The sequence below is a fragment of the Neopsephotus bourkii genome, unplaced genomic scaffold, assembly GCF_033783945.1.
Source record: "Neopsephotus bourkii isolate Nb327-2 ecotype Australia unplaced genomic scaffold, CSIRO-AGI_Nbou_v1 NB_804, whole genome shotgun sequence".
Classification (NCBI taxonomy): Eukaryota; Metazoa; Chordata; class Aves; order Psittaciformes; family Psittacidae; genus Neopsephotus; species Neopsephotus bourkii.
This window is the reverse complement of record NW_026901300.1, coordinates 1,104,995-1,128,193: the sequence shown is the minus strand read 5'-3', so window position 1 is coordinate 1,128,193 and position 23,199 is coordinate 1,104,995. Positions and strand designations below refer to the sequence as shown.

The window sequence follows — 23,199 nt, the reverse complement described above, 5'->3', positions numbered from 1 at the left end:
AATGGAAGGGTTTGGTGGGGAAACACATTTGGATCAATGTAACGGTTTTCAAGAAGTGTGGTGCGTGTGCTGACATGCTCTTTATGAGGTCTGAAAAGAATAAATTGATCATTATGAGCATGGATGGCTTTTTGCCACAAATGTAGAGCAGAAGGAGAAGGCAGCATTGGGGTTGGTTTAGGGTTTTTTTTGTGGGGTTGGTTGGTTGGTTTTGTTGACAAAATCCTGATTGTCGCCAGATTTGACAGTGAATCAATAACAACATGTGTCAATGGCAGCAGTAAAAAAACCCAGCTAATTGAATCCTCTTTCTGAAAGAGCTGATGTGCAAGGATCATGATTTTTAAAACTCAGACTGTTTGCATGTTCAGAATGATGTTTCTTTTTTTACCAGTGATTTCACTGTATTTTTCACTAACTTCTCAGTGAGCCTGGTGTTACCAGTGCCCACAGAGCTTACCAGGGTCCAGGCAAACACAGCAAACGTTTTCTTGGGATAGAGCCCAGTGAAAACCATTTTTCCCAGGCAGTGGCTGAGGATGTTATTGAACATGCAAACTTCATGTTGCTAAAGAATATTAGACCTTTTTTAAATCAAGATATTATTCTGTTACAAAGTCATAATCCTGTGCCCTCCATAGATAGTGTGTGAACAACCTTTTAATTTCTTAACGTACATCAGTCAGTCTGATTCCTTTGTTGGTTAAGACCACAACGTGTGAACAGTATAAACATATGTGCAGGTGTTAAGCAGCTGTGAAATCTATCACATGAGTAGGCCAGATTGCAAAAAATATTAATGCATTTTGCCTTGAAAAATCCTAGAAGCTAGAAATAAACTAGGTCAGGTAATTTGTCAGTCCTAAATAGGATTTGGAAACAAAAAAAAATCCTGTATAGCTTTCTTCATGCGTGCTTTCCGCAACTCTGCTTTTACCTCAGGAGCAGATAATTGTTATTTGTGGGTTATGATGAAAAAAGTAATGAACCCTGATGCTGTTTGTCAGAAAAGAAGTGCTTTTTATTGCTGCTAGTGTTCTTTGCTTTCTTCTCTGGCTAGTGCTCCTGTACTTGGCTTTTATTTACAATAGAAAACAGGAGTAAAGATGATTGATTTTTTTTTTTAATGCTAATCAAAATGTTTAGCAAAGCACTCCTTAAATCCTCATCTTCTATTCTAAAGAGTGTTATTATACACAATGATGAATTAATTCCAGTCTGTAAAAGCCACTAGAATAATTTCTTCCTGTGTTTGAAGGTTCTGAAGATCAAGTTCTCCTGCTTGGGCCAATGACTGAAATACGTAACTACATTTAAACAGATTTTTCCATTATGTAGAAGGAATTACGTGTATCGTTTAAGCTGTCATTAATAATCATTCTTCATTGTGTGGCCTTGTCGACTGTGATTGTGTTGATAGTTTTACAAGTCGTGTTAAAAGAAACATGTTTGAATGTGTGTGTTTATCTAGAACTTGGTAATATTCTGACATGTATCTGGTTTTCAGTGAAAGAAGATTGGAACGTCAGGATCGCAAAGCTAAGAGCGCAAGTAGAAGAAATATTTAATACAAAGTTTGGTAAGTTAAATGTTAAATGAACTGTTTCATAATTCTGCTGCATTTTAAAACTCTTCTGTGAAAAGACTTAAATTTTACTGTACTTATTTAAACGTCAGAAGTGTACCAAGACAGATACGGAAATCTTGACTCCTCTTGCCTATCTTTTACTGACTCTTCCCTATAACTGATATAAATAACTTTATAACAACATCCTAGGCCTAAGAAAGTTCTCAGAAGAAAATATTAGGCACTGCAAGCTTAGGCGTTACCTGTAACAAGATGAACTAAGTCCCCATTTGCAGATATTCTACAGAAAATAATAGAAAATCTGATTAAATATTTCTCTTGGGTTTGTTTTTTATTATCTGAGTAACAGAGCTTCTGTAAGCCAAGCTTCTTAAAATCACTTGAGATAAAATACCACCCATTTGAATGTGTGAACTCTCATCAAATCTCTACTTACAGGCCAAGCTCTGGGGCTTTCAGAGGCAGTGAAAGTTCCCTATCCTGTATTTGAATCAAACCCTGAGTACTTGTACGTTGAAGGCTTGCCAGAAGGAATCCCCTTCCGGAGTCCCACATGGTTTGGAATTCCACGCCTTCAAAGAATTGTCCGTGGGAGTGGCAAAATCAAATTTGTTGTTAAAAAGTATGTTTGTGATTCAGTTATTTTTACTCCTGATTTTGAAGTTATTTGATTTGCTCTAGGCTTTAAATGTTACCTAAATTCTGTTTCTATGAAACAGAACATTTTGCACATAATATATCTCATGAAAGGGTATACTGTCTTTAATAAATTTATATAGATGTATAAATTGCAGAATTCATGCTGGAAGTATCTGGTGAGTAAATGGTCTTGTTCCTAGATGCTTTTTTTTTATCTCCCTCCCTCCCTCCCTCCCTCCTCAAATAAATCCAGAACATTCCAGGGTATAAAATGTAGCTTAAAAGTTATCAAACCTTTTGTGGTTATAGTAGATGGAGAGTCACCCATGCTTCTAGCAGAATTTCATTTTAGAGAGCTGATGTTACGTAAATTGGAGCTCAACTGAATTCCAAGAAATTTGTAGCATTTGGTTATATGATTTTTTTGTGCATGTGTAATTGATCAGATCATGTCCTGTTCAACTTTTAGGCCTGAGCTTGTCACCTCCTATTTGCCTCCAGGACTGGCTAGTAAAATAAACATTAAAGGTAAATAATTAAGTATTATTTGCTGCCATCAATTCACAAGTACTTATTTTCCTCTTCCTTAGCAGACTGAGAGGTCTTAGAAAAATAGGGGTGTTGCAAACAAAAGGCATTCTTTAAGATGACCTAACATAGTAGCCTCTAAACCTGCTGTTATTACAGAAAGTTATGCAAAACAAATATAATCTACTTCTTTTAGTTAAGATTATTCCAGTACAGAAAATGGAATTTACCCAATTTCAACAACTTTCATCTTGCTATTAATGGCCTAAACTGTAAGTAATTTACAGCTGTGAATGAAGGAAATAACAATGAAGTTCTGTAAGAAAATAATAAAAAAGAAACTCTTTCAAGTTGTCATAAAAGATTCAGAAGTTAACAGTTTTGTTAATAAAAAGTTCCAAAGCCGTCCTTCACAACAAAGTCTTCTGAGTTAGTCAGTGAAAGTTGAGCTGTGATACCTGCCTTTTTTGAGTGTACTAAGCTTCATTTTTAAGGCTGTGAGTGCCTCTGTGTTGTTCAGGATTTACAATGCAGACTGTACTTAGTGCAGGTACAAGTGATTCTTCAGTCTGCTGGAGCTTGCAGAATCCACCTGCTTTTTCATTACTGGTGCAGGATTTACATTATAGAGGGCTTGTACATAACACCTTATATTTATTATGTTGATTTCCAGCAATGAGTCCAAATAGTTCAGAAAGATCACAAAGTCCTGCAGGTAACTCAACTGTTCCAGAGATTGAAGTTACTGTTGATGAAGGTATGGAAGAAGTGTCATTAAATATTCTTCTAATGTTCTTATAAAGTTTTCTGTTCTTCTCTGTTTTCAAAGCCCATATTTAACACCTCATATGAACCTCATGTGGCAAACACAGTTTTATTTTTCATTTTTGAATAATTGGGTAGATGATAGTTACGTAAAATGTTGGAATTTGACAGCTTGCTTGGGCCTTTCATTCCAAGTAGAGATGTGGGACTGACATAGTCCTAAGCAGAGAAATGACAGATGTGATCAGTAGTGTCAAATGCTTAAATACAACCCTATAGGAACTTTTTGAGGGGTTCTTTGTCCTACTCTTGATTCAGAAGTTTTCTGTAGTAATTAACTTTGATGTGTTGTTCTTTTCGTATGATGGCTTGCTTGTGCTCTCTACATGAGTATCTGTAACACCTTTTTACAGGTCCTAATAAACCACAAACAACAGATGCTGGAACCAATTCTCAGACCAATGGGTCCAATATGACTTACAAGCCACGAAAAAAAGAGTTTTCTTTTGGTAAATATTGTGGGAATTAGCACACATGCATTCTATTAATGTTGGTATTGGAATTTCTGGTGATTGCATGTAAGAGAGATTTTGAATTCATGTTTTGTTGTACAGTTAGCAAATGAATGAAGTTCTTGTTTTCATGTAAGTTCAGGTCTTTGTCATGTAGAATAATCTACATCAGAGAAATCCTGGATGCTCTATATAGAATGCTGTACAAATGCAGGGCTAGTCCATTAGCTCTTATTAATGTAGGTTCAGAATCAGTCCGTTTCTGCTTCTGCTCTGTTATTTCAGTGCTGCAGATCCTTGAAGGACTTTTCTGGTGCACAGCACTACCAGAGCACAGAAACCCAGCTGAGATCTGATGTTGTGCATGAACTTAGTAAGCTGATTTTGCACAATCACCATTATAGGCTTCTCCAGTTCTGGAAAATCAGTATAGGAAAAGCCAGACAGGACTAGAAGTCATATAGTTGTGTTTATATAGAAGTTTGTTGTATTTATTGTATTTGTGGGCATGCTTTTTTTAGCCCTGTGATCTAAAACACGTATCAAAGGAATTCTTTATTCCTGCTGAGTAGGAGTTTAAAATTAATGTAAGACACTGATTTGATGTGACTCCGCCTTTTGGCATGGGCAGTATTTGTATTCAGAGTTATGTACAGTTTTCTTAGACTTGCTTGTTATTGTTAGAAATAGGCTTTTAAAAACCAAGAAGTCTGCAACTATTTAAATTTTCAGCTGAGTTTCTCATTTTGTAGACCACCTACAGACCACTTTTTGCAGCCACAAGTAAACTGGTTTAGGACATGCTGCTGATTTCTGTCAGAAAGAAAATGTCCAGCTAGATGGACACTTAATCTTACCCCCTGAGGTTGAAACTATGCTAGAGTTTGTGGTTCTCTAGAGAGAGGCATGTTTCTGGGCTGTGCCACTGAGCATGTAAAGAACTTTTTGCCCCTATTTTGGGTGCTGGTTCAGATGAATAAATTTTATGCTGCCTGATACTGTAAATTTGGATCACCTTTGGATTAATTTCATTTTTTTATCATCTTTGCTTTATCTAATAGCAGTATCTTTCAAAGCTTCAGGAAAATGAGAATTGATACAGATACAGGTTTAGACTGCAACAGAATGTTTCAGTGCTGTTTGCAGAATGAAAGCCACTTTGCACATTTTTCTGTCATAGTAAATAGGTTATCAAGCATAAAAATGTATTAAACGTTTGTTAAAATGCTCATCAAGGACTGATGCGTTGTGTGTGTGTTGATTTAATTCTTCTAATTTCTTCCTGGCAGAGGCGTGGAATGCCAAAATTACGGACTTAAAGCAGAAAGTTGAAAATCTTTTTAATGAAAAATGTGGTAAGTTTCTTGATTCCTTTTTACTGAGATGTCTTTCTTATGAACAGGCAGTTAGACATCAGAGAGATGTCAACATGTTTATTCCAAAGGTCCTGCAGTCCTTGCATACTGTAGGCAATTTTTTCCTTAAGTTCATTCTCATGTAGTTTGCTTGCAATTCTGCATCACATTTTCACTATTTACTTTATTTGGGTTTGGAAATTGAGAAATTGTAGTAGTTGGATTACTGCTTCTTTAATGATCCAGAGACATTGTGAATCCACATCCTGGAATATCTTTTTAAGCTTGCTTCATTCTGCTTATGAGTCGGGACTTTGTATGACTTCAGCCTCAGAATGACTCGAAACGTTATGGATGGTATCTGGAGAGACATGCTCCAATGTATCCTAGTGCTGCTTCTAGTGCATGCTGTTTGAAAGCTAATCACTTTTGAAAGCTTTGACTTCTCGTTATTCTTCTGAGTTGGGTTTTTAGCACAAGAGCACTAATGTCAAATGGCCTTTATGCTACTCTCTAGAAGACATAGGGACAGAATGCATTGTCCTTAAAGTGGAGTACAGATGGCATAGTCTTGTACACAGACCAAGCCAGTGGCTGAGTGCAAGTAATTCATTTTCAACTGCAAATTTGGTTCAGATTTACTGCAACAGAATGAGTTATGTTTAAGACTATTAATTTTATTCCTGCCGACTCATAGCTGTCACCAAAAAAGGCAACATGTGATGGTTTCACATAATCTGTCATGTATGTGCCAACTATTACCTACTGTTTCTACCTGAGCTTTTCCTTTTTATATACACATCAGTTATCTCACTGGTCACTTATTGCTCTGTTGTGTTTCAGGTGAAGCTTTGGGGCTGACAGAACCAGTGAAGGTGCCATTTGCCTTGTTTGAATCCTCTCCAGAGGCTTTCTGTGTGGAAGGACTACCCGAGGGGGTGCCATTCCGCCGACCTTCTACTTTTGGAATTCCAAGACTAGAGAAGATCCTGAGAAACAAATCTAAGATAAAATTCATTATTAAAAAGTAAGACTCCCATATGTCTCCAGTAATCCGTTCTATGAGAGTTGAAATGTAGACCAAAAAATGAAATTGGGTTGTTGAGTTGCTAAATTACTCCATAAAATACACACTGGGATAGTCTCAGTAAAGGAGGAAATGGTCAGAAAGCTCTTGTAGAGGTGGAGCAAGATACAGTAAGTTCTTTGTTCTGAAAGTCACTCACAACCTGTTTTGGGAAGGAAGAGCAAGGCTAGATTCCTTGCTCTTCCATTTCAGTTATTACGTCACTGGTTTAGTTCCTGATGTGTGGAGCAGTTAGGGATTACTCATAAAACTTGCTGGCAGTTCTTATGAGCTGAGAGGTGGAGATTCATATATTGGGGGTAAGAATTTACTTTTCTTGTCTAGAATAGGTTTAGATGTGCCAGTGGCAAGAGAAGTTGTGGAGCCTCTCAGCCATTGTATTCTTGGCTGTTTGGCTGAGAGGATATCCCTTAGTTCCTGTCTTTAATAAATGGCTATTAAAAAGTTGCATTTTCTTTAATGCTGATAAATGTAATTGTATTCTTCTACATGAAACGTTCAATCTGTTTGCAGGCCTGAGATGCTTGAGGCAGCTGTTAAGGAAATTTCTGCTAGAAGCCCCCAAAGTGAGTTCTGCAACTGCTTAATGTTCTAGATAACTGTCTTTTTCAAGGATTAGCTACGAATCAGGAGAGCTGCGTGGTGTTAACTAATTCCTGAAAGATTCATTCTGCGTTGTGGGTTGGTTTATTTTGTTTGTTTTGTTTTTAAGATGGGCAAAGCACCAGTTACAGTCTAAATGCAGCTTTAGCAAGGGAGTATTACATTTTTTTTAAGTTACTCACAATAATCATGCTTCTAATATATTCTTTACTCCCTTTTTTGAAAATGTAACAAGTAATGTGTGATCCACAGAAGTAATTCAGGTCTAGAGAGAAATTATTTGCTTCTACTATGTAGGTCATCTACATGACAAGTGCTCCACAGATAGGCATGCAGATAGCCAGTAGGAAATCGTGTCAGGCAGGTCATGGGTTAAAAGTTTTCAGTCATGTTTTTATCTGCTCTTATGGGTTGTCAAAACTCTGCTGAGTTACTTGAGCTATGCTAGCATGTGCCATTGGACAGTGGGGCTCACAAACAACTGTAAGGGCTTTCTCTTCTGAATGCATGCAATCAACACATGGGTCAGTAGGTGTTACTGAATTAACTGCAAGTGCTGTGATTTTTCTGTTAGTAAGAATACCAAAATATATGCTCCACATACTTTTCCTTAACAGTCTTTTTAGAAAACCAGATAGCTAAAGATGAACATTATCTTTAATCCAGCTCTTCCTCTTTCCAGGCTGGAAAGACAGAGTAGTGTTTGTACCTTCAATAGTATGTCTCATGGGAAGCTGCTCCCATTTTGAAAATGGAACTGGGTCCACTTTGAAAACTTCGGAAACATCTGTCATTTTGCAATATTTTTTTACATCTGACATTCAAGATTTTGGGCTCTCTACAAATGGTTTTAATATTAACTCCTTTACTTTTAGGTAAAAATAATTCATCTAATACACCCAATACAGCAAGCACCCCAACAAACACAGTAGTGAGCACAGCTGCAGGTGTTGAAGACCTTAACATCATTCAAGTAACTATACCAGGTGTGTATACTGACTGATCTCCCATCATACTTCGTGCGTGTATTCTTCATAACGCTTGTTTAGTCTGGAGTTTTCCTACAGTCAAGCTGATTCACTGAAATACAAATACAGTAAACAATGAGACAATTTAGCATTCTGTTTTTACTGAGACAACTCTAGAATATTCTTGGTCCAGCCCCTAGTTAAGAAGTATCCACATTTTTCACCCCTTTTTTTTTTTTAAATGGAATAAATTAAATATGGACTTGCAGTTTTCTTGGCAACTTCAAGAGACCTACTCAGACTGAATTGAGCAACCATCCAGACTCAACTGCTTTGTCTTAACACTGATTGCTGTTTCCTCAGGCATATATCACGTTCATTAGAGATGATAAATGTTGCATGTTGTGACCATCTACTGAACAGTCACTTCCCTACCATTACATGTATTCTAAGAAAATAAAATGTAATTTGTAGGTATAGATTAAGTTTACAAAATCATCTCTAGACAGCAAATCTACATTCATCCGTGGCAGTGTTTAAGGCCAGGTTGGATGGGGCTTGGAGCAACCTGGTGTAATGGAAGGTGTCCCTGCCTGTGGCAGTGGGGTTTGGAACTGGATGAATTTTAAGGTCCCTTCCAACCCAAACCAGTCTGGGATTCTGTGATTTCTTATCAGCCACCTATTTTTGTGTATTTCTACAATTTTGTGTTACTGCTAAAGCTAGAGAAGAAGTCAGTGTCTGTTTTGAAGCATTTGGGTAAATCTGATTTGGGTAAGCACGCAACAGTACACAAGCTTCAGGGGAAAAATAAAATCTGCTTAATTCTGATGCTATTCTAACAATTTCTTCCAGATGATGAAAATGAGCGACTGTCAAAAGTGGAAAGGGCCAGACAATTGAGAGAGCAAGTTGGGGATCTTTTTAGCCGGAAATTTGGTAATTGCTTCTTACTCCCCATTTTTACGTAGGTGTAAATGCAATGAATGTTTCTCGTGTTGAAGTTACTGAATCATCACAGTGGATGAAATAGCTGATGATTAAAATTAACAAATTTGAGAACTGTATATGAATGTTTTCCTTTGACTTCAAAAAGAACCTTTTATAAGTGACGTAGGTTGCTTGGTGGTTTAAACAAGCAATCTTAAGAGTATGGATTTCATTCTGTTCCCCCCCTCCTTTTTGTGCTTGTTTCTGTGTAAACATGGATGAAATACTATTTTGCTGGCAATCCATGAGTCATCTTAGTGCTTCATCATCCTGACCTCTTAATACTTGGGACTGGAGTAATTTTAAATATGCAACATAATCTTTTTGCTGTGTATAGTTTTCGTATTTGCGTTGTAGAGGAATAATGACCTGGATTTCTTTATCTGAAATTCCTTCACTAATACTGTTAAATTGCTTTTTGTGGCAGGAAATGCTTTGTTTTCCTTCATGTAGCTATTGCTTTGCATATCCTGTTCTATACCTTCTTTTAGTAAAAGAAGAATCTGTGTTCTTTCTAAGGTGAGCTTTCAGAGTTGGGTTGTAGCTAACACTCTCATGGTAATGTTCATGACTGTAATTCAGGTGATTCACTGTCATGTGACTTTTCTGTGTCTGATCTGATAGAAGGCTTGGGTTTGCATTCAGGTTCTTAATTGTCTGAGGATTTTTCCTTCAATGTAACAATAAATACGTAGACTTGAAAATAAACATGATTTTCTCATGTAGGTGAAGCCATTGGTATGAATTTTCCTGTGAAAGTCCCATACAGAAAAATCACCACCAACCCTGGCTGTGTGGTGGTGAATGGGCTGCCTCCTGGCGTGGCATTTAGAGCTCCCAGTTACCTGGAAATCAGCTCCATGAGGAAGATTTTGAAATCCGCAGAGTTTATCAAATTTACTGTCGTTCGGTATGTAGTTGCCATCGATGAGATTGTTCACATGTTGCAAGAACCGCCCAATTCGATTAAGTAAATCTATTCAGTCTAGCGTGAATAAATGGAGGTTTGAAAGAATAGAAGTTGTATCAGGTCAACTGAAGCCCAGGTATTCATTGCATGAGTGAAGCTGGTAACTCTTTGAAGGACACTTCCGATTTAGTATGACAAAGGGCATGTTATGAATACTGCCTATTGTCTTTGGAGTTGAAATCTATTCATATTATATGTATTATAGGAGTCCTACAGTGCTGTGGGCCTTGCTCTCCCATTTATCAGATCAAGTTTTGAGACAAGTCCAGAGCTTGTTGGCTCTTAACAGTAAATAGTATGTTTGTAGTAGTATTACCATTATTATTTTTTTTAATATTTCAGATAAGAATCCTGAGTTAAAATAAGCGCTTTGATAAATGTTTTTTCCCCACCGAATGGGTTTATCTACAATATTTAAAAATACAGTATTACCCGATTATATGATAAATTAATTTTGTCTGTGTATATTTCCATAGACATGTATAGGCACGTATATATATGAAGTATATTTGTATGCATGAAGCAGAACAGATGAAACTTCAGAATCATGCTAAGAAGGAGTTCAGGAATTGAAATGAAACATCAGCTTATGTAACTTCTCAAATCACAGACTGCTTCACAGGAGCCTAAAAGTTTCAGTTTTTGTTTAAAGAGATTGACATTTCTTCAGTGTGTTTTCCTAAGGGGTCTGAATTCTTAACCCTTGATCATGAAGCATTCCAACTGAAAGGGCTCTTGCTTGATACCTTCTGTTTAATTGAGTTACATGCTGGTGCACAAAGCAGAGTGTGCAAGATCTGTGGAGGTAGTTCCCTCTGGTTTGTTTGACTTCCTGTTCATTTTTAGCATGATCTCTGTTACATAAGGCAAGGGTGCTTTGGCAGGGAGACTCCATGCAGTGTATTTTAGAATCAGTAATATTTTTTTCATTATTTTTCCTTTTTTTACAGACCATTTCCAGGACTTGTGATTAACAACCGTAAGTATTTGAGATGCTGATGGCAAATGTATTTTTATAATTTACCCAGTTTGTTTTCTGCATCTTGGCTTAGTGGTTAAGTTCCGTGTATAGCTCTTGTCTGTGTCTGTCTCATTAAGCTTTCCTGACTAAACCTGCATGTGCAATTAACTTGAGAGCACTGTGCTAAATTTACAGAACAGCATAATATTCCGTATGCAGATGAAAATGCAAGACACTGATTTTGTATTTTTCAGCTGCATAGTCCCAGAGAGATTTAGGACCCTGACTGAGCAACAGACTTACAGGGGACTTGCCTACATTTTAGGGTCAGATCCATCACAATAGTAGTTAATAGGCAAGAACTTTCCAATAGCTGCACAATCATGTTCCAGTGAAAAACTCTGCATTGTGCTGAAACTGCAGCAGTTTAGAGGGGCAGAGTGTAATTACCTGAAGTATCATGGTAAATTTGGCCCTGTTAATAAAATTGTTGGGGGCTTCAAGTATAAAAAGGTTTTGGTATTCTCAGTTGCCTAAAATAATTGTGACCAGGCTTTTTAGATCTTGTTTAAGGAAAAAAAGCCAAGCTGCAAAACACTGTTATTAGTGTCCCTTGTGTCATGTTCTTTCTGAGCCAACGTCAGCTTTGAAATATAGAGGCTAAATAACCTACTGTCGTTAATTTGGCCTTACCCAGCCTGAGCCTTAGTGAACCAGCATTCAGTCATTTGCGTTCAGCTGCCAGTATATTCCAGTTAACATGCTGAGGTCTATGAACTGCAAGTATGACGTATTCTTAGGAGGGTACTGGAGCTAGTACCTCACACTGGCCTGCTCGCTGAAGAAGAACATGTGGGAACTTAAAAGAAGTTTTTGGTGCTTGCAGGCAAGATAGGGAATGGCTTTTGTGTAACAAAAACTATTGACCTGCAGCTCAATCACAAGTGTTAGCAACCTGTTCATGCGACAAGTTTCAGGATTTGCATATTCAAGAAGTAAGACTGTCCCTGTGCTACATGTGGCCCATTTCCATTGTGAAGTTAAACAGTGATTATGTCTAATCTTAGAGCTGATGGAAAAAGCTGAAGCAGAAGCACCACCAACAGCACCAACAACAGCACCAGCAGCAGCACCAGTACTACCAGGTGATGCAGAGTGTGATGCATGTCCTGGCAGGAGGGGTGGGTATAGAGTTCTGGATCTTATTGGAAGATGACATTAGTAGTCGTGTCCTGGCTATGCGCTGCTTGTGATGAGCCATTTCATTTTGACAGATGGTGTGCAACGGTGACTTTTATAGCTATTAAATATTAATAACTTAATAGAAAGAGCCATTGCTTCCTTTAGGCTGTATCATTGGCATGTTCCTTCTTTTGATTTTGCAGATGATGAGTGAGCTGAAAAGGATTAGTATGGGCAATTTATAAAGCCAATTCAGTATCCATTTATTGAGGTCTGCTTAACTCAAAGTGTATTTATGTGTCTGCACCAGATAGATGTTCAGCCAAGGGAGGTTTGCTCGTGTAACACATAAGAACCTTGAACTGGGTCGTGATGGAACTTCTGCCCACTGAGCAGCTCTGTGACCCCTGTTAGACTGTGTCTCGACTGCACACACATATCCTAGTGTGGATGGAGAACTCAGCTTTCTGCTATGAATAGCTAGAGTAAATGTGATTGAGCAACTTCCTGTTGACCCAGTATAGTTTCTAAATGTTCATAGACCTTTCAAAAATGTCTATTGCAAATTGGTGTAGTGCAGGAAAGGCTTTTGCAATTGACTGAATAAAGCATTACTCAAAGAAACTGGGAGCTGAAAGCAAGCATTCCATAAACATTTTAAGAGTAAGGGACACTTGTATGGTGAAAAGAATTATGAAGGAAACTGCTAGCTCCCTTCTTTACATTTGGAGGTGATGGAAGGGATGAAAACAGCTGCTAATGGTCAGTGACTTGCTGTAGTCTGTCCTTAACACACCCACAGTGATAAAAATGTTAGATGACTTTCCCGACACCTGCTCATCTAATAACCCATCAACACAGATAATGGAAAAATCATTAGGAAATTAAAACACAGTTTATCTCAGACAAAGGTGTTTAAGTCAGATCATAACAGAAAAAAACAAGGCACCTTCTTCAGGGAAAACCTAATTTCTAAGATATTTGATTCATGTTGTTTAAACTATATTTGTATTAATTTGACTGTATTTCTTTTTTTTTTTTTATTTAAGAGCCAGCTGACCCAAGCCAAATGGAAGTGTCTGTAAGAGGTAAATGTTTGTCTTCAGTTATTATTGACGATATGTCAAGTAATCTTGAACAAAGGTGTGTATTTTTCTTTAAAGGAGACAGGCCAATTAAAACAGAAAAAGGACTTTTATTGGTTCCTAGGACATTTTTTCATTTGATTTAATATCCTGCTGTATCCTGTGAAAACTACTGCAGCAGAAGTTATTATTCACATAATTTTATAGAGGAGTTTTAAGAATTGTTGTTCTCTTTTGGTGCGTCATGCCTATATATAAGCTTTGATGGATTGCTCATATCCTGAGCATTGCATCTAGTTATTCAGCACAGTAGTTTCCACAATTTGTGCAAGAGAATGATTGCTATTATCAGGAACTTTGAATGTCATGTTGGCCTGAATATACTGCACTGGGGAGGGGGACTGTTGTTTTTCTTCTGGAATTTAAGCTCTGAAAAAATCCAACAAGCACAACCAGAATTACTGTTACACACTCAGCTCCAGGTTCATTCTGAGTGTTATGAGTACATCTTTCCCAGAGTGTGGATCAATCTTACTGCAGCAATCAAGGCAAAAAGTTGGAGTCACGAAAGAACTGAGCTGCAGATTTTAACCTCACAGTTGAAACATCAGAAGTCTTTATAATGCCAAAACTGTGTGGAATCATTGAAATTGTTAGATGAAGGGAATACCCAGAATACCTTCATGTGGAGGAAATCTAGCTATGGACCATCAAAGTGACGGTTTTGGCAAAACAGATAAGCAGGTTTTGAGTTTCTCATCCAAAACTGGATTCAGACCCAGTAACTAGAGGAATGAGCTTGAGGAAAAAACATCCAGTTGCTAAAGAACTCAAAATCACTTCAGAACTAGGCTGGAAGGTATAAAATGATCATGTGGTGAAATGGCTTGGCTTTGTAGTGATGAATTACCCTAGCCCCAAACCTTCCAAACAACTTCAGTTGAAAACCAATTTCCTTCCAACATCATACTGTCTGTTTATAAAAAGAACAAAATCAGGCCCCAAGTTGTATAGGCACTGCTGTACCAGCACGAGATTTCTTTGATTTACCTCCAAGCATTCTATGAACAAGAAAAAGCAAAGATTTTGTAATGAAGCCTTGTGGAAATTTAAAAAAAATAAAAATCAAAAGATGATGAATGCTTTAGCCAACAAGATAAAGTTTCCTTCCCTCTTTGGTTTTTTTAAACATACCATAATGCAATATGTGATAACATGCAGTGAAAAAGTAGCTAGCGTCAAAAATTGCTTTGGACAGATTGAAATACAATAATGCAAAATCTGTGTCTAGTTGAGAAGGAGTCCTACAGATGAAAAAGAAATCTGGGAAATAGTGCTGTGAGAACAGGAGTTAGTGCTGGGAATGTTAATGTAATAACCCAAAAGGCATGACTTGAGCTCAAGTAGGAGCCGATGTTGTGAACTAGCTCTGGAAGACAGTGTCTTAAATAATATGAAATGATGCTCATGCCTGATGTGTTTGAAGTAATGGGCTACAGACTCACCTGTGAGTGTTTGAAAAGCTTCACCCAGCATCACATATACAATGAGGTGCTGGAAGGAAAGAAAGAAGGAATAATGGTGGGGATTGACAGGACTGAAGAGCAGGATGCAGACCAAACGGGTAATAAGGACTTTTCCTCACAGTCCTTTTATTAAATACTTTTCCAGTTTCATACACTTCTAACACTGGTTTTAATTTTAGCTCTTTAAAAACTAGAGTTCTCTAAGATCCCAGGCTGCTTTACATTGAAATGAATATGGTAATTTCCACAGAATCAGATTGTTGTGAATACATTTTCATTTATCCTCAATAGTTTAAAAGGATAAATCAGTGCTTTTCATACTTTTCATGGGTTTTTTACTTAAGTACAACAGTAACAATGGAATTGGTTGGGAAGTTTCCTTTTTTCTTTATTCATTACTGCTTTTTTCAACAGAAATTACAAAAACAGAAGAAAATCCCCAAATAAAGCAGGAGCCAGACCCAACGTGGTAGACCTCATCAGTGCTGGGTAAGAGAATTTAGCCTATCTTGAAGTCAATACCTGTTAAGGTAGAATATTTTTTGTCATTTGGGGTATCAGAAGAGGGCTGTGATTACAGGACTGACTGCCAAAAGGTACCAATCCTCATAAATTATGTCATTTGTCTCAGTTCTCAGCTATAAAATGGAGGATGTTTTCAGTACCTTACCCAAATGCAGTGTAAAACACACTGCTCAGATTTGGGAGGCAGGCAGCCCTAGCAAAATGTGGCCTATAAAGAAAAATGGTGATGGTAATTACATTGCTCAGAGGCAGAATAGATGAAGGCTTAGGGAATTAAGTGTTTATGAAGAGCTCTGACACAGTTGTGTGAAAGAGCAGCATTATTGTTGGTATTTCCAATGTATTTCCAAACCGTAACTGAGCAGGAAAGAGAAAATCTGCACTCTGATTGCAGTGTTGTCTAAGCTTGGGACACTTCATAAAGCTATTAGCTGTGATGACAAACCAGCTTCTTTAAAACGTTTTTTTTCTTTTCCATTAACTTTTATGAAAAGCTTAGTTTAATTTACAATGCAGAAATGTCCATAATTTTCTCTTACACTATTTTAAACTCCACATATTCCTAAAAGTGACATTTTGACATTTTGATGGAGATGGAAAGCAGTACTAGCGGTGCTGGCGTGTCACCAGATGTAACAGGCTGACCCACGTGGTTGTGAGTCTGCTTCAATAAGAGAAAATGCCAGTTTTTAGCTGTTGCAGCTCTGTCATGCTTTCTCCTGTTTCAGTTTTTAGATAATATTCCAAACCATGTATTTTCCTCATTGTGTAGTGTTTGATACTTCAGCAATTTGATGTGTTTGGCACCAAGTTGGCAGCATTTGTTTAGTACACTTGAGCTGTAACCCCTCCAGTTTAGTTAGAGAAGGACACGGTATTCCTCTTGGAGAAGGGAAGGTCTGGGAACTGTAACAGTTCTGAGGGCACAGACAGCCCACCCACAAGACCAGGCTCTGGGTCTTTATCACTCAGCTGCTCAGGCCAGCAGAAATAATGGGGTTTGCCCTTCACATGAGGCTGTGGGTAGGGGAGCTGGAGCCTGCAGGTTCAACTCCTGGAACCATGCAAGTTTTGAAGACTAGGACACTCTTGGCCATGGCCCTTTGTCCATGCAGGAGATGGGATAAGTGGCTGAAGAGACAAACCCAGGCATGATTTGGTAGAAACTTGCAGAGGCTGAAACAGCTGCAGCACTGAGAGCTGGACGTAAAGCAATGGTGTTCCTAATGAAGAGGTGAATTCTGCTTTGGAAATATTCATAAGAAAATTGAACAGGGTGGGAGAAAATACACTAAAGAAAACCTTGTGATCTGTGGTGGGAAGCACTTCAGCCAGCGGAGGTATAAAATCCCATCTCACTTGGCCGTTAAAGGTCATGGAAATTCTGTCTGCGCAATGGCTGCACAGTTTGGTGCAGCAGTGGTTTGGATATTTGGATGCTTTAGGCCATCCACTGAACTTAAACTAAAGCAACTATTTGATATAAATCCTTATAGAGACCACTCAAGTACATACTTAATCTTAAATTTGTTGAGAGCCATATTCAGCTTCTGCATGCTTCCTGAATCCAGGCCTAAAGAACTCCAAAGACAATGCCAGCTACTTCTATCTAATAAGATTCAGAGCTGCATTAAACTAACTGACTTTTGTAATTCGTCTTATCTAGTCAGAAGATCCAGTTCTGAGAAGAGCCTGCTGGGAATGCCTGGAGCTGTGTAATATAGCTGTATAAGAGAAGTACCTTCTATACAAACTCTTTTTTATATTTTTAGATAGAAATGTCTACTTTTTCAGCAGATCTGTGAATTGACTTAAATGAAAGAATGACTGTAGATTTGGAATGGCTAGGTTTAATTTGGAATATATTATAAGGACTAAATTTGATGCAGCAATGCTGGGGAGAGGACAAGGATTAAAATCAACAGGGACTTAACAGAGACTGTCTGCGTTTCCAGTAGAGCTGATTTTCACCTCACCTAATGCATTGCAGCTTTTGTAATACAGAAAAATTCCTGCAGGTAGTTCAGTTCGTTAGTTTTACTTTGGAAAAAAAAACCCCACAAACATTACATTTTTGTTCTGGCTGCTTTAATGGCTGATTGGACAATGCTATCTGTATATTTGAACTGATTTTTCCTAGGATACCTGTTGCAGTTCATATGCTTTTCATGAATAAAAGATCAACTGGTTCACTTGACCTTTAGCACACAGTAATGAGATGGACGATGAAATGGTCACTATTTCAGTGTGTGGATTAGGAACCCATTTAAATTAAACCCTGTTAGAGATTGTTCCATTAACTCAAAGTAGTGAATGCATGTTTTCTCAGGATATCACAAGGTTTCTACACAATGGGTCTGGTCTCACAGCCCTAACGTAGGCAAAGCCCACGTGGACCCGTGTGAGAGCATTTCTCATGAAGGCTCTGTGGATGCCCTCCTGATCTCTAGAAGTAGTTATAGAAATGTGTGCTCCAAGCTTCTGTAAGTCCCACTCTGCCAAAAGTTAAGACCCTTGTAGTCCTGGTGACTCCCATATGGTGAAAGAGACTCGTACGCATTTAAGCTTCACGACCCATAAGAGATGTCAAGTTCTGCCTGTATCATAATCTCTGTAGCAGAAGATGCAGATTATTGGAAGGGTTTCTTGTTCTGGTTTGGTTGGGGGTTTTTTACTGGCATGAGTTTGGGATGACTGCATTATGCACAAATGGTAAATCTTAAGCCTTGACTAAGAAATAAAGACCTTTCTGATGGTTTTCATGACTGTCCATGCAGAATACGTTTACAATTTCAAAACAAACTCTAGCAGTTATTCTGCAGGCAAGCAGAACATGCTGCAGCAGTTATTTGTGCCAAAGAACTTTCCAGTCATGCCTTTCAAACAGAAATACACCGCTGGGTAGGTGAGGTCGTTCTGTCTGCAAAAAAAACCGCCTTGAAGCCTTAAAGTGAGTTGGGTACAAAGTCTGTTTATTTTAAATGGGGGACATTAAAGACAACAGTACAACTACTGCGGTAGAAAAATTTTATAACAAGAATAGTAAACCAACAGTATAACAACACAACCTCCAACAGAACAACAATAAACACCAATAAACAACAACAGAACAACAATAAAACAGCACAACCAGAACAGCTTCAGAACAATAAACTCTTAAATAAACATCAGGAGCGCCGATGTTCTGCTGCTGGTGGCTGAAATGGCACCTTGGCATCGGGGTGGTCCTCCTCCTTGGAGAAGAACAAAAAACCAGACAGAACAGGTTTAGTCACATCCATGAACATTTTAGAAGGCAGGAGATGATCTTAACAGCTTAAATACGAAAATAAAGTGTTATTTCACTAAAGAACATTTCAATAGTTGTAAATTTTTCCCTATTTCAGACTGCACCCAACACCCACAACTACAAAGCTCACAGAGTAAAAGACCAGGCTGTGAAGCCCTCCCTCCTGGGGGTAGTGGGGACCCCACGGGCAGGGGGAGCGGCTCTCAGGTGAGCCCTGGCTCCAGCAGCCTCTGCCCCTCTCCCACTGAATGGCATCAGGGGAGAGAGCGCCACAGCTCCTGGGAGCTGGTAAATCCCAAACAGGTGAGGATGAGCCACAAATGAGAAACAATTTGAATTTGGGGAGGGGGAGGAGGACCCCATCCACTCTGGACTCCCCCAGTGGCCCCAGAGCACCCTGACATGGGGAGGGGGCACAGCAGAGGGGGGATAAGAAGGGAGGGCAGAGACTGCCAGGGCTGCATCAGAGGTTTGCACCTTAGGAACCGTGGCAAAATAAGCCAGGATGGAAACGCTGCACAGACGCCCAGAGCTTCACCAGCCTTGGCTGGGGAGTTCTTCCAGCAGGAAGAGTTCCCCCTGTCCCACCCCGGGCGCTGCCACCCAGCACGGCTTCTTGCCGGCAGCAGAAACGGGGCCTTGCCCCTCTCCCTCTCCAGGATCTCCTCCACGATGGGGTACTCGGGATTTAGCTCAGGGAACTGCCAAGAGAGAGCAGTAGCTTGGTTCCTTCTCCGGGCAGCCGGCAGAGCTGCTCTGAAGGAGGTGTGGAAGCAGGCCTGTGCCAAACCCTGAAGCTGGGGTTCTGCCACAGCCACCGCAGAGCTCCGGTCCCCATTCGTTGTGGCCCCGGCTTGGCGCTGAGGGCACAGCACCTTGCCCAGGCCAGTACCTGCTCCGGCAGCGGGCAGCAGTCACGCACAGCCACCACTCATTGGGGCAGGGGAGAGCCAAACTTCCCACCCAGCCAAGGACGAGACCTCCTGCCCCAAGGCAGGCAAGGTCAGGTCAGCCTGCCCCCAGCCCTGCAGGAACTGCACTGAGCACATTCTACCCCCGAGGAGGGCAAAAGATGCTGCAATACGGCCAGTACTGTACCAGCGCCAGTGGGTGGGTCTTGCCAGGCACCAGCAGGCAGGTGCTCCTCCTGCGTGGCCTTCCTTGCCCCAGGGAAGGTGGTGAGCTCGGGGACTGCCGCCGCTTCTCCTCAGGCCTCTCGACAGCTACAGGAGGAGACAAGTCAGGAGCAGCTCCCAGCAGAGGCGTTTGGCCTGCACCAAGGGGGTTGTTCCTTCTCACTCCTCTCTGGATGCCCGTCCTGGAGGGCAGAGCCAGGGACAGGGCCTTAAGCCGAGGACAAGGCTGCGATGCCCTGGGGAAGCTCTCACAAGAGCCCGCTGGGGCTCCACGGGCCAGCGGCCCCTTCCCACCACCACGGACGCTCCTTGCATGCTGCCCACCCACACCACAAAGCACACGAGGTGCCTCATGTGGCCACATCTTGCACTGTGCCACGGGGCCCTCTCCGCGGTGGGCACACGGGGTTTCCTCTCCTCTCTTTGGGCTGTTGGAAGTGTTGGGCCTGCACCAGTGGCCCATCCAATTTGGTACAGAGCTGGGCCTCAGCTACACTCACCTTCCTCGGTCTGCGTGGCCTTGTTTGCTGTCCTCGGAGTGCTCTCTTGCCGTCGCCACAATTCCCATTCCCTGTGCAAGTGGGAGAGAGCCAGTTAGGGTCAGCGCCAGGCTGGGACAGGACATGCCAGTGCCACACGGCAGCGTCACCGCTGCAGCCATCTGAGCCCTTCAAGCTCCAACCCGGCCTGGGGGCAGCGCAGGGATGGTGCTGGGCAGCGCTGCTGCCAGCACCGCAGTGGAACAAGGGAGGGGGGATGCTGATGGACACAAGAGGGCTTCCACACCGCTGGGTGACCCAGCAGCCATGACTCACGGGCCTGGAATAGCCCAGCTCCGGTGAGAGCAGGCCTTGGGCACCGGGTAAGCCAGGAAGGCGACAGCTTTCTTCCTGGCTGGCACTGACAAGCAGGCACTGGCTGGGTGAGCAGTACGTTACCTTCCTGTCCAACGTGGCGCCTCATGGTAGGATCCTGCGCCAGACTCCAGGGGCTCCCTCACGCACATCCTCCTCTATTGGAATGTGGAAAGGGACCAGGAGTAACTAATGTGGTTCAGGGGAGCACAGCCTCCCTTTCTCCTGCTCACCGCAGAGTAAATCCCATCCCCCAGGTGCTGGCAGCTGAGCCCAGAGCCTCTCTTGCTTCAACGCTGCTCAGCTCCCCTCCGCCATGTCCATGGAGGGCAAAGTCTGCGCACCCCAAACTGAATTCCCTCTGGGAGCAAGCGGCCTCCAGGCTCTGAGGCAAGTGGCCTCAGAGCAAACCCTTCCCTACTCAGCCACCCTGGCTAAAAGCTTTCCCTGCACAGCTGCAGAGCTCCATCGGCCACGACTACGGCCCACTGTTACACCTGCAAGCCCAGCCCAGGACGTGAGCAGTGTTTTAGTACAGCTTAGCAGGTGCTGAGAAGACCTGCGTCGAAGCGGGAACACCGCTCCCGGGTGTGCTGCTGCCTCCAGCTGCAAAGGTGCCAGCGCAGCAAAGAGATTTTGTCCTTTCCTTTCCCCTGGATGTGTCCCCCCTGCAGACTCCCAGGGCAGAGCAGGGACAGGAAAAGAGCACTGCGCGGGGCCGTGGCTGTGGAGCGCTGCTGGGCGTTGGGCCCATGGGGAGCCCCTGGGCACCTGACTGTGCCAGCGTACCGGCAGGGAAACGGCCTCAGCGCTCCGGTCCTGCGGCAGCGGGTGCCAGTGGTGCACGGTCTGCGGGGGAGAGCGCCTGGGGGGCAGCCACTGTGGTGGAGAGCGCAGGGGCTGAAGGCGCCTGGCGGGACCGCAGCACCCACCAGACACCCCCCGCGCCCAACGCCGCTCCCAGCAGCGATCCCTGCAGCAGGCAGGTGACCGCCACCAACGCCACCAACGCCACCAACGCCACCAACAGCGCCACTGCCAGCACCCACGGCGAGTGCCGACGGCAGCGCCAAGGGCCCAGCAGCACCATCGCTCTCGCTCTCTTCTGCAACGGCCACCGGCCCAGAATGGGCTGCGGGAACCACGTCCCGGCACCTCCACAGTCGCTGCGTTCTGGAGCTCGTGGCCCTGTTCCACCGGCCCCCCCCTTCCAACCATCTTCCCCTGACAGCCCTGTGCCCCCCGCGCCCCTGGCAGCCAGCGTCCCTGTGCCACCCCTGGCCTGAGCCCACCCTCGCCTCTGTGCCTGCAGCTTCCAGAGCCCTGCTGTGTCCTGCCGGGATGTGCGGGCTGGCCCCGCGCACCCAGCGCTGCAATAAAGAGTGCCCGCTTGCTAAAACTCCACGTCGACTCTTAGCGAGTTCTTTCAGCCGCCCTTTCGGTCACCGCTCACCACTTGTGGTGCTGCTGTGGACAAGTGCTGCTGCCCAGGGCTGAACCGGCGGAGCCTGGGAGCTGTGGTGACACACGTCACTGCCAGGGCAGGGCAGGGCAGCGCAGGGGCACCAAACTCGCCAGGAGGGAGCCGGGGCACCCAGGGAATGCCCGTGGGAAATAACAAACCGAATGCAAATGACCAGGTTTCTGATCTCGGCAGCTGCCAAGCGCCGCTCCTGAGATGCAGGGGGAATCTGTGCTCAGAGCTGGACCGGGTTTTACTGCAGGCAGAGCAAGCTTTGGTCTATACAGCTAGTAAAAGCATCGCGGGCTCCTCCTGAGCTCTCAGGGGACAGCCCAGCACTGGCACCCCTTGTAATTTAGGATGCCCTTGCTGGAGACAAAGGTGTTGTATTGAGGCGTGCAGCCCTCGCGTCCCTTCAGGTCCTTCTGGTGAGAGCTGGGGGCAGAGGAGGATGCTGCTGCTGTGCTGCCATTTCTGAGAGGCTTTGCAAGGCTCCCTCACGCTCTCCCGCTGGGAGGCAGGGCTCCATCTCCAGCCCAGCGGTTTCCCCGTTGCCCATGGCCAGTGCTGCCATGCAGTGGGCACAGCTGTAGCACTGGGGCTGGCTCAGGTCCCCGACGGGGGCTGCTCAAGGGAGCCTTTTGGGGGCAGATTCTGGGGGAGCTGCAGGTGACTGAAAGGAAACGGGCACGCAAGGCAGGAGCTCTGGCACGTGCAGCCTGCGGCTGCCCCATCCTGCCTGCGCCTTGCCCCCAGCTTCCCCACCTGCCCTCTCCCAGCCGTACAGATTATGCCGCTGCCATCCCTGGGCTTGGGGAGCAGCATAGGTGCTTTGTTCAGCCAGTCCACCTCTGCTCGAGCGTGTCAAGGCTCCTCTGGTTGCTGTTGCCAAGGCACTTCTTTGTCCTTCACCTTCTGCAAAGTGGGTGCTGCAGCAGCAGGGGGAGCATCTTCAGTCAGAGGGGACACTTAGTGATGGGTCAAGCAGAGGGTGCTGGAAAGCACCACCTGTGCCCTGGCCCAGGAATCAAACACAGGGAAGGCAGATGTGAACATCGTCTGTTTATTTTAAGTGGGGGACATAAAAACAGGGGATGGGGGTAAGGTGTTGGGGTGGGATTTTTATACTGACAATAAAAACATGCTAAAATGATAGCAAGATTAGGGTAAAAAC

The 23,199-nt window shown here is 42.8% G+C and overlaps 1 protein-coding gene across 1 annotated transcript in view; it reads left to right on the top strand.

The window, feature by feature from the left end:
- Nucleotides 1-17,830, top strand: part of GTF2I (general transcription factor IIi) — a 73,372-nt gene extending 55,542 nt beyond the window's left edge. Inside the window, exons 19-34 of the mRNA XM_061355459.1 lie at nucleotides 1,508-1,579; nucleotides 2,027-2,210; nucleotides 2,697-2,755; nucleotides 3,429-3,512; nucleotides 3,934-4,029; nucleotides 5,322-5,387; nucleotides 6,231-6,414; nucleotides 6,988-7,040; nucleotides 7,953-8,063; nucleotides 8,901-8,984; nucleotides 9,762-9,945; nucleotides 10,956-10,984; nucleotides 12,034-12,111; nucleotides 13,198-13,236; nucleotides 15,174-15,248; nucleotides 16,951-17,830. Of these exons, the coding sequence (XP_061211443.1) occupies nucleotides 1,508-1,579; nucleotides 2,027-2,210; nucleotides 2,697-2,755; nucleotides 3,429-3,512; nucleotides 3,934-4,029; nucleotides 5,322-5,387; nucleotides 6,231-6,414; nucleotides 6,988-7,040; nucleotides 7,953-8,063; nucleotides 8,901-8,984; nucleotides 9,762-9,945; nucleotides 10,956-10,984; nucleotides 12,034-12,111; nucleotides 13,198-13,236; nucleotides 15,174-15,232 (1,382 nt within the window). The 3' untranslated portion in view covers nucleotides 15,233-15,248; nucleotides 16,951-17,830. The remainder of the gene's footprint in view (nucleotides 1-1,507; nucleotides 1,580-2,026; nucleotides 2,211-2,696; nucleotides 2,756-3,428; nucleotides 3,513-3,933; nucleotides 4,030-5,321; nucleotides 5,388-6,230; nucleotides 6,415-6,987; nucleotides 7,041-7,952; nucleotides 8,064-8,900; nucleotides 8,985-9,761; nucleotides 9,946-10,955; nucleotides 10,985-12,033; nucleotides 12,112-13,197; nucleotides 13,237-15,173; nucleotides 15,249-16,950) is intronic.
- Nucleotides 17,831-23,199: the final 5,369 nt, after the last annotated feature.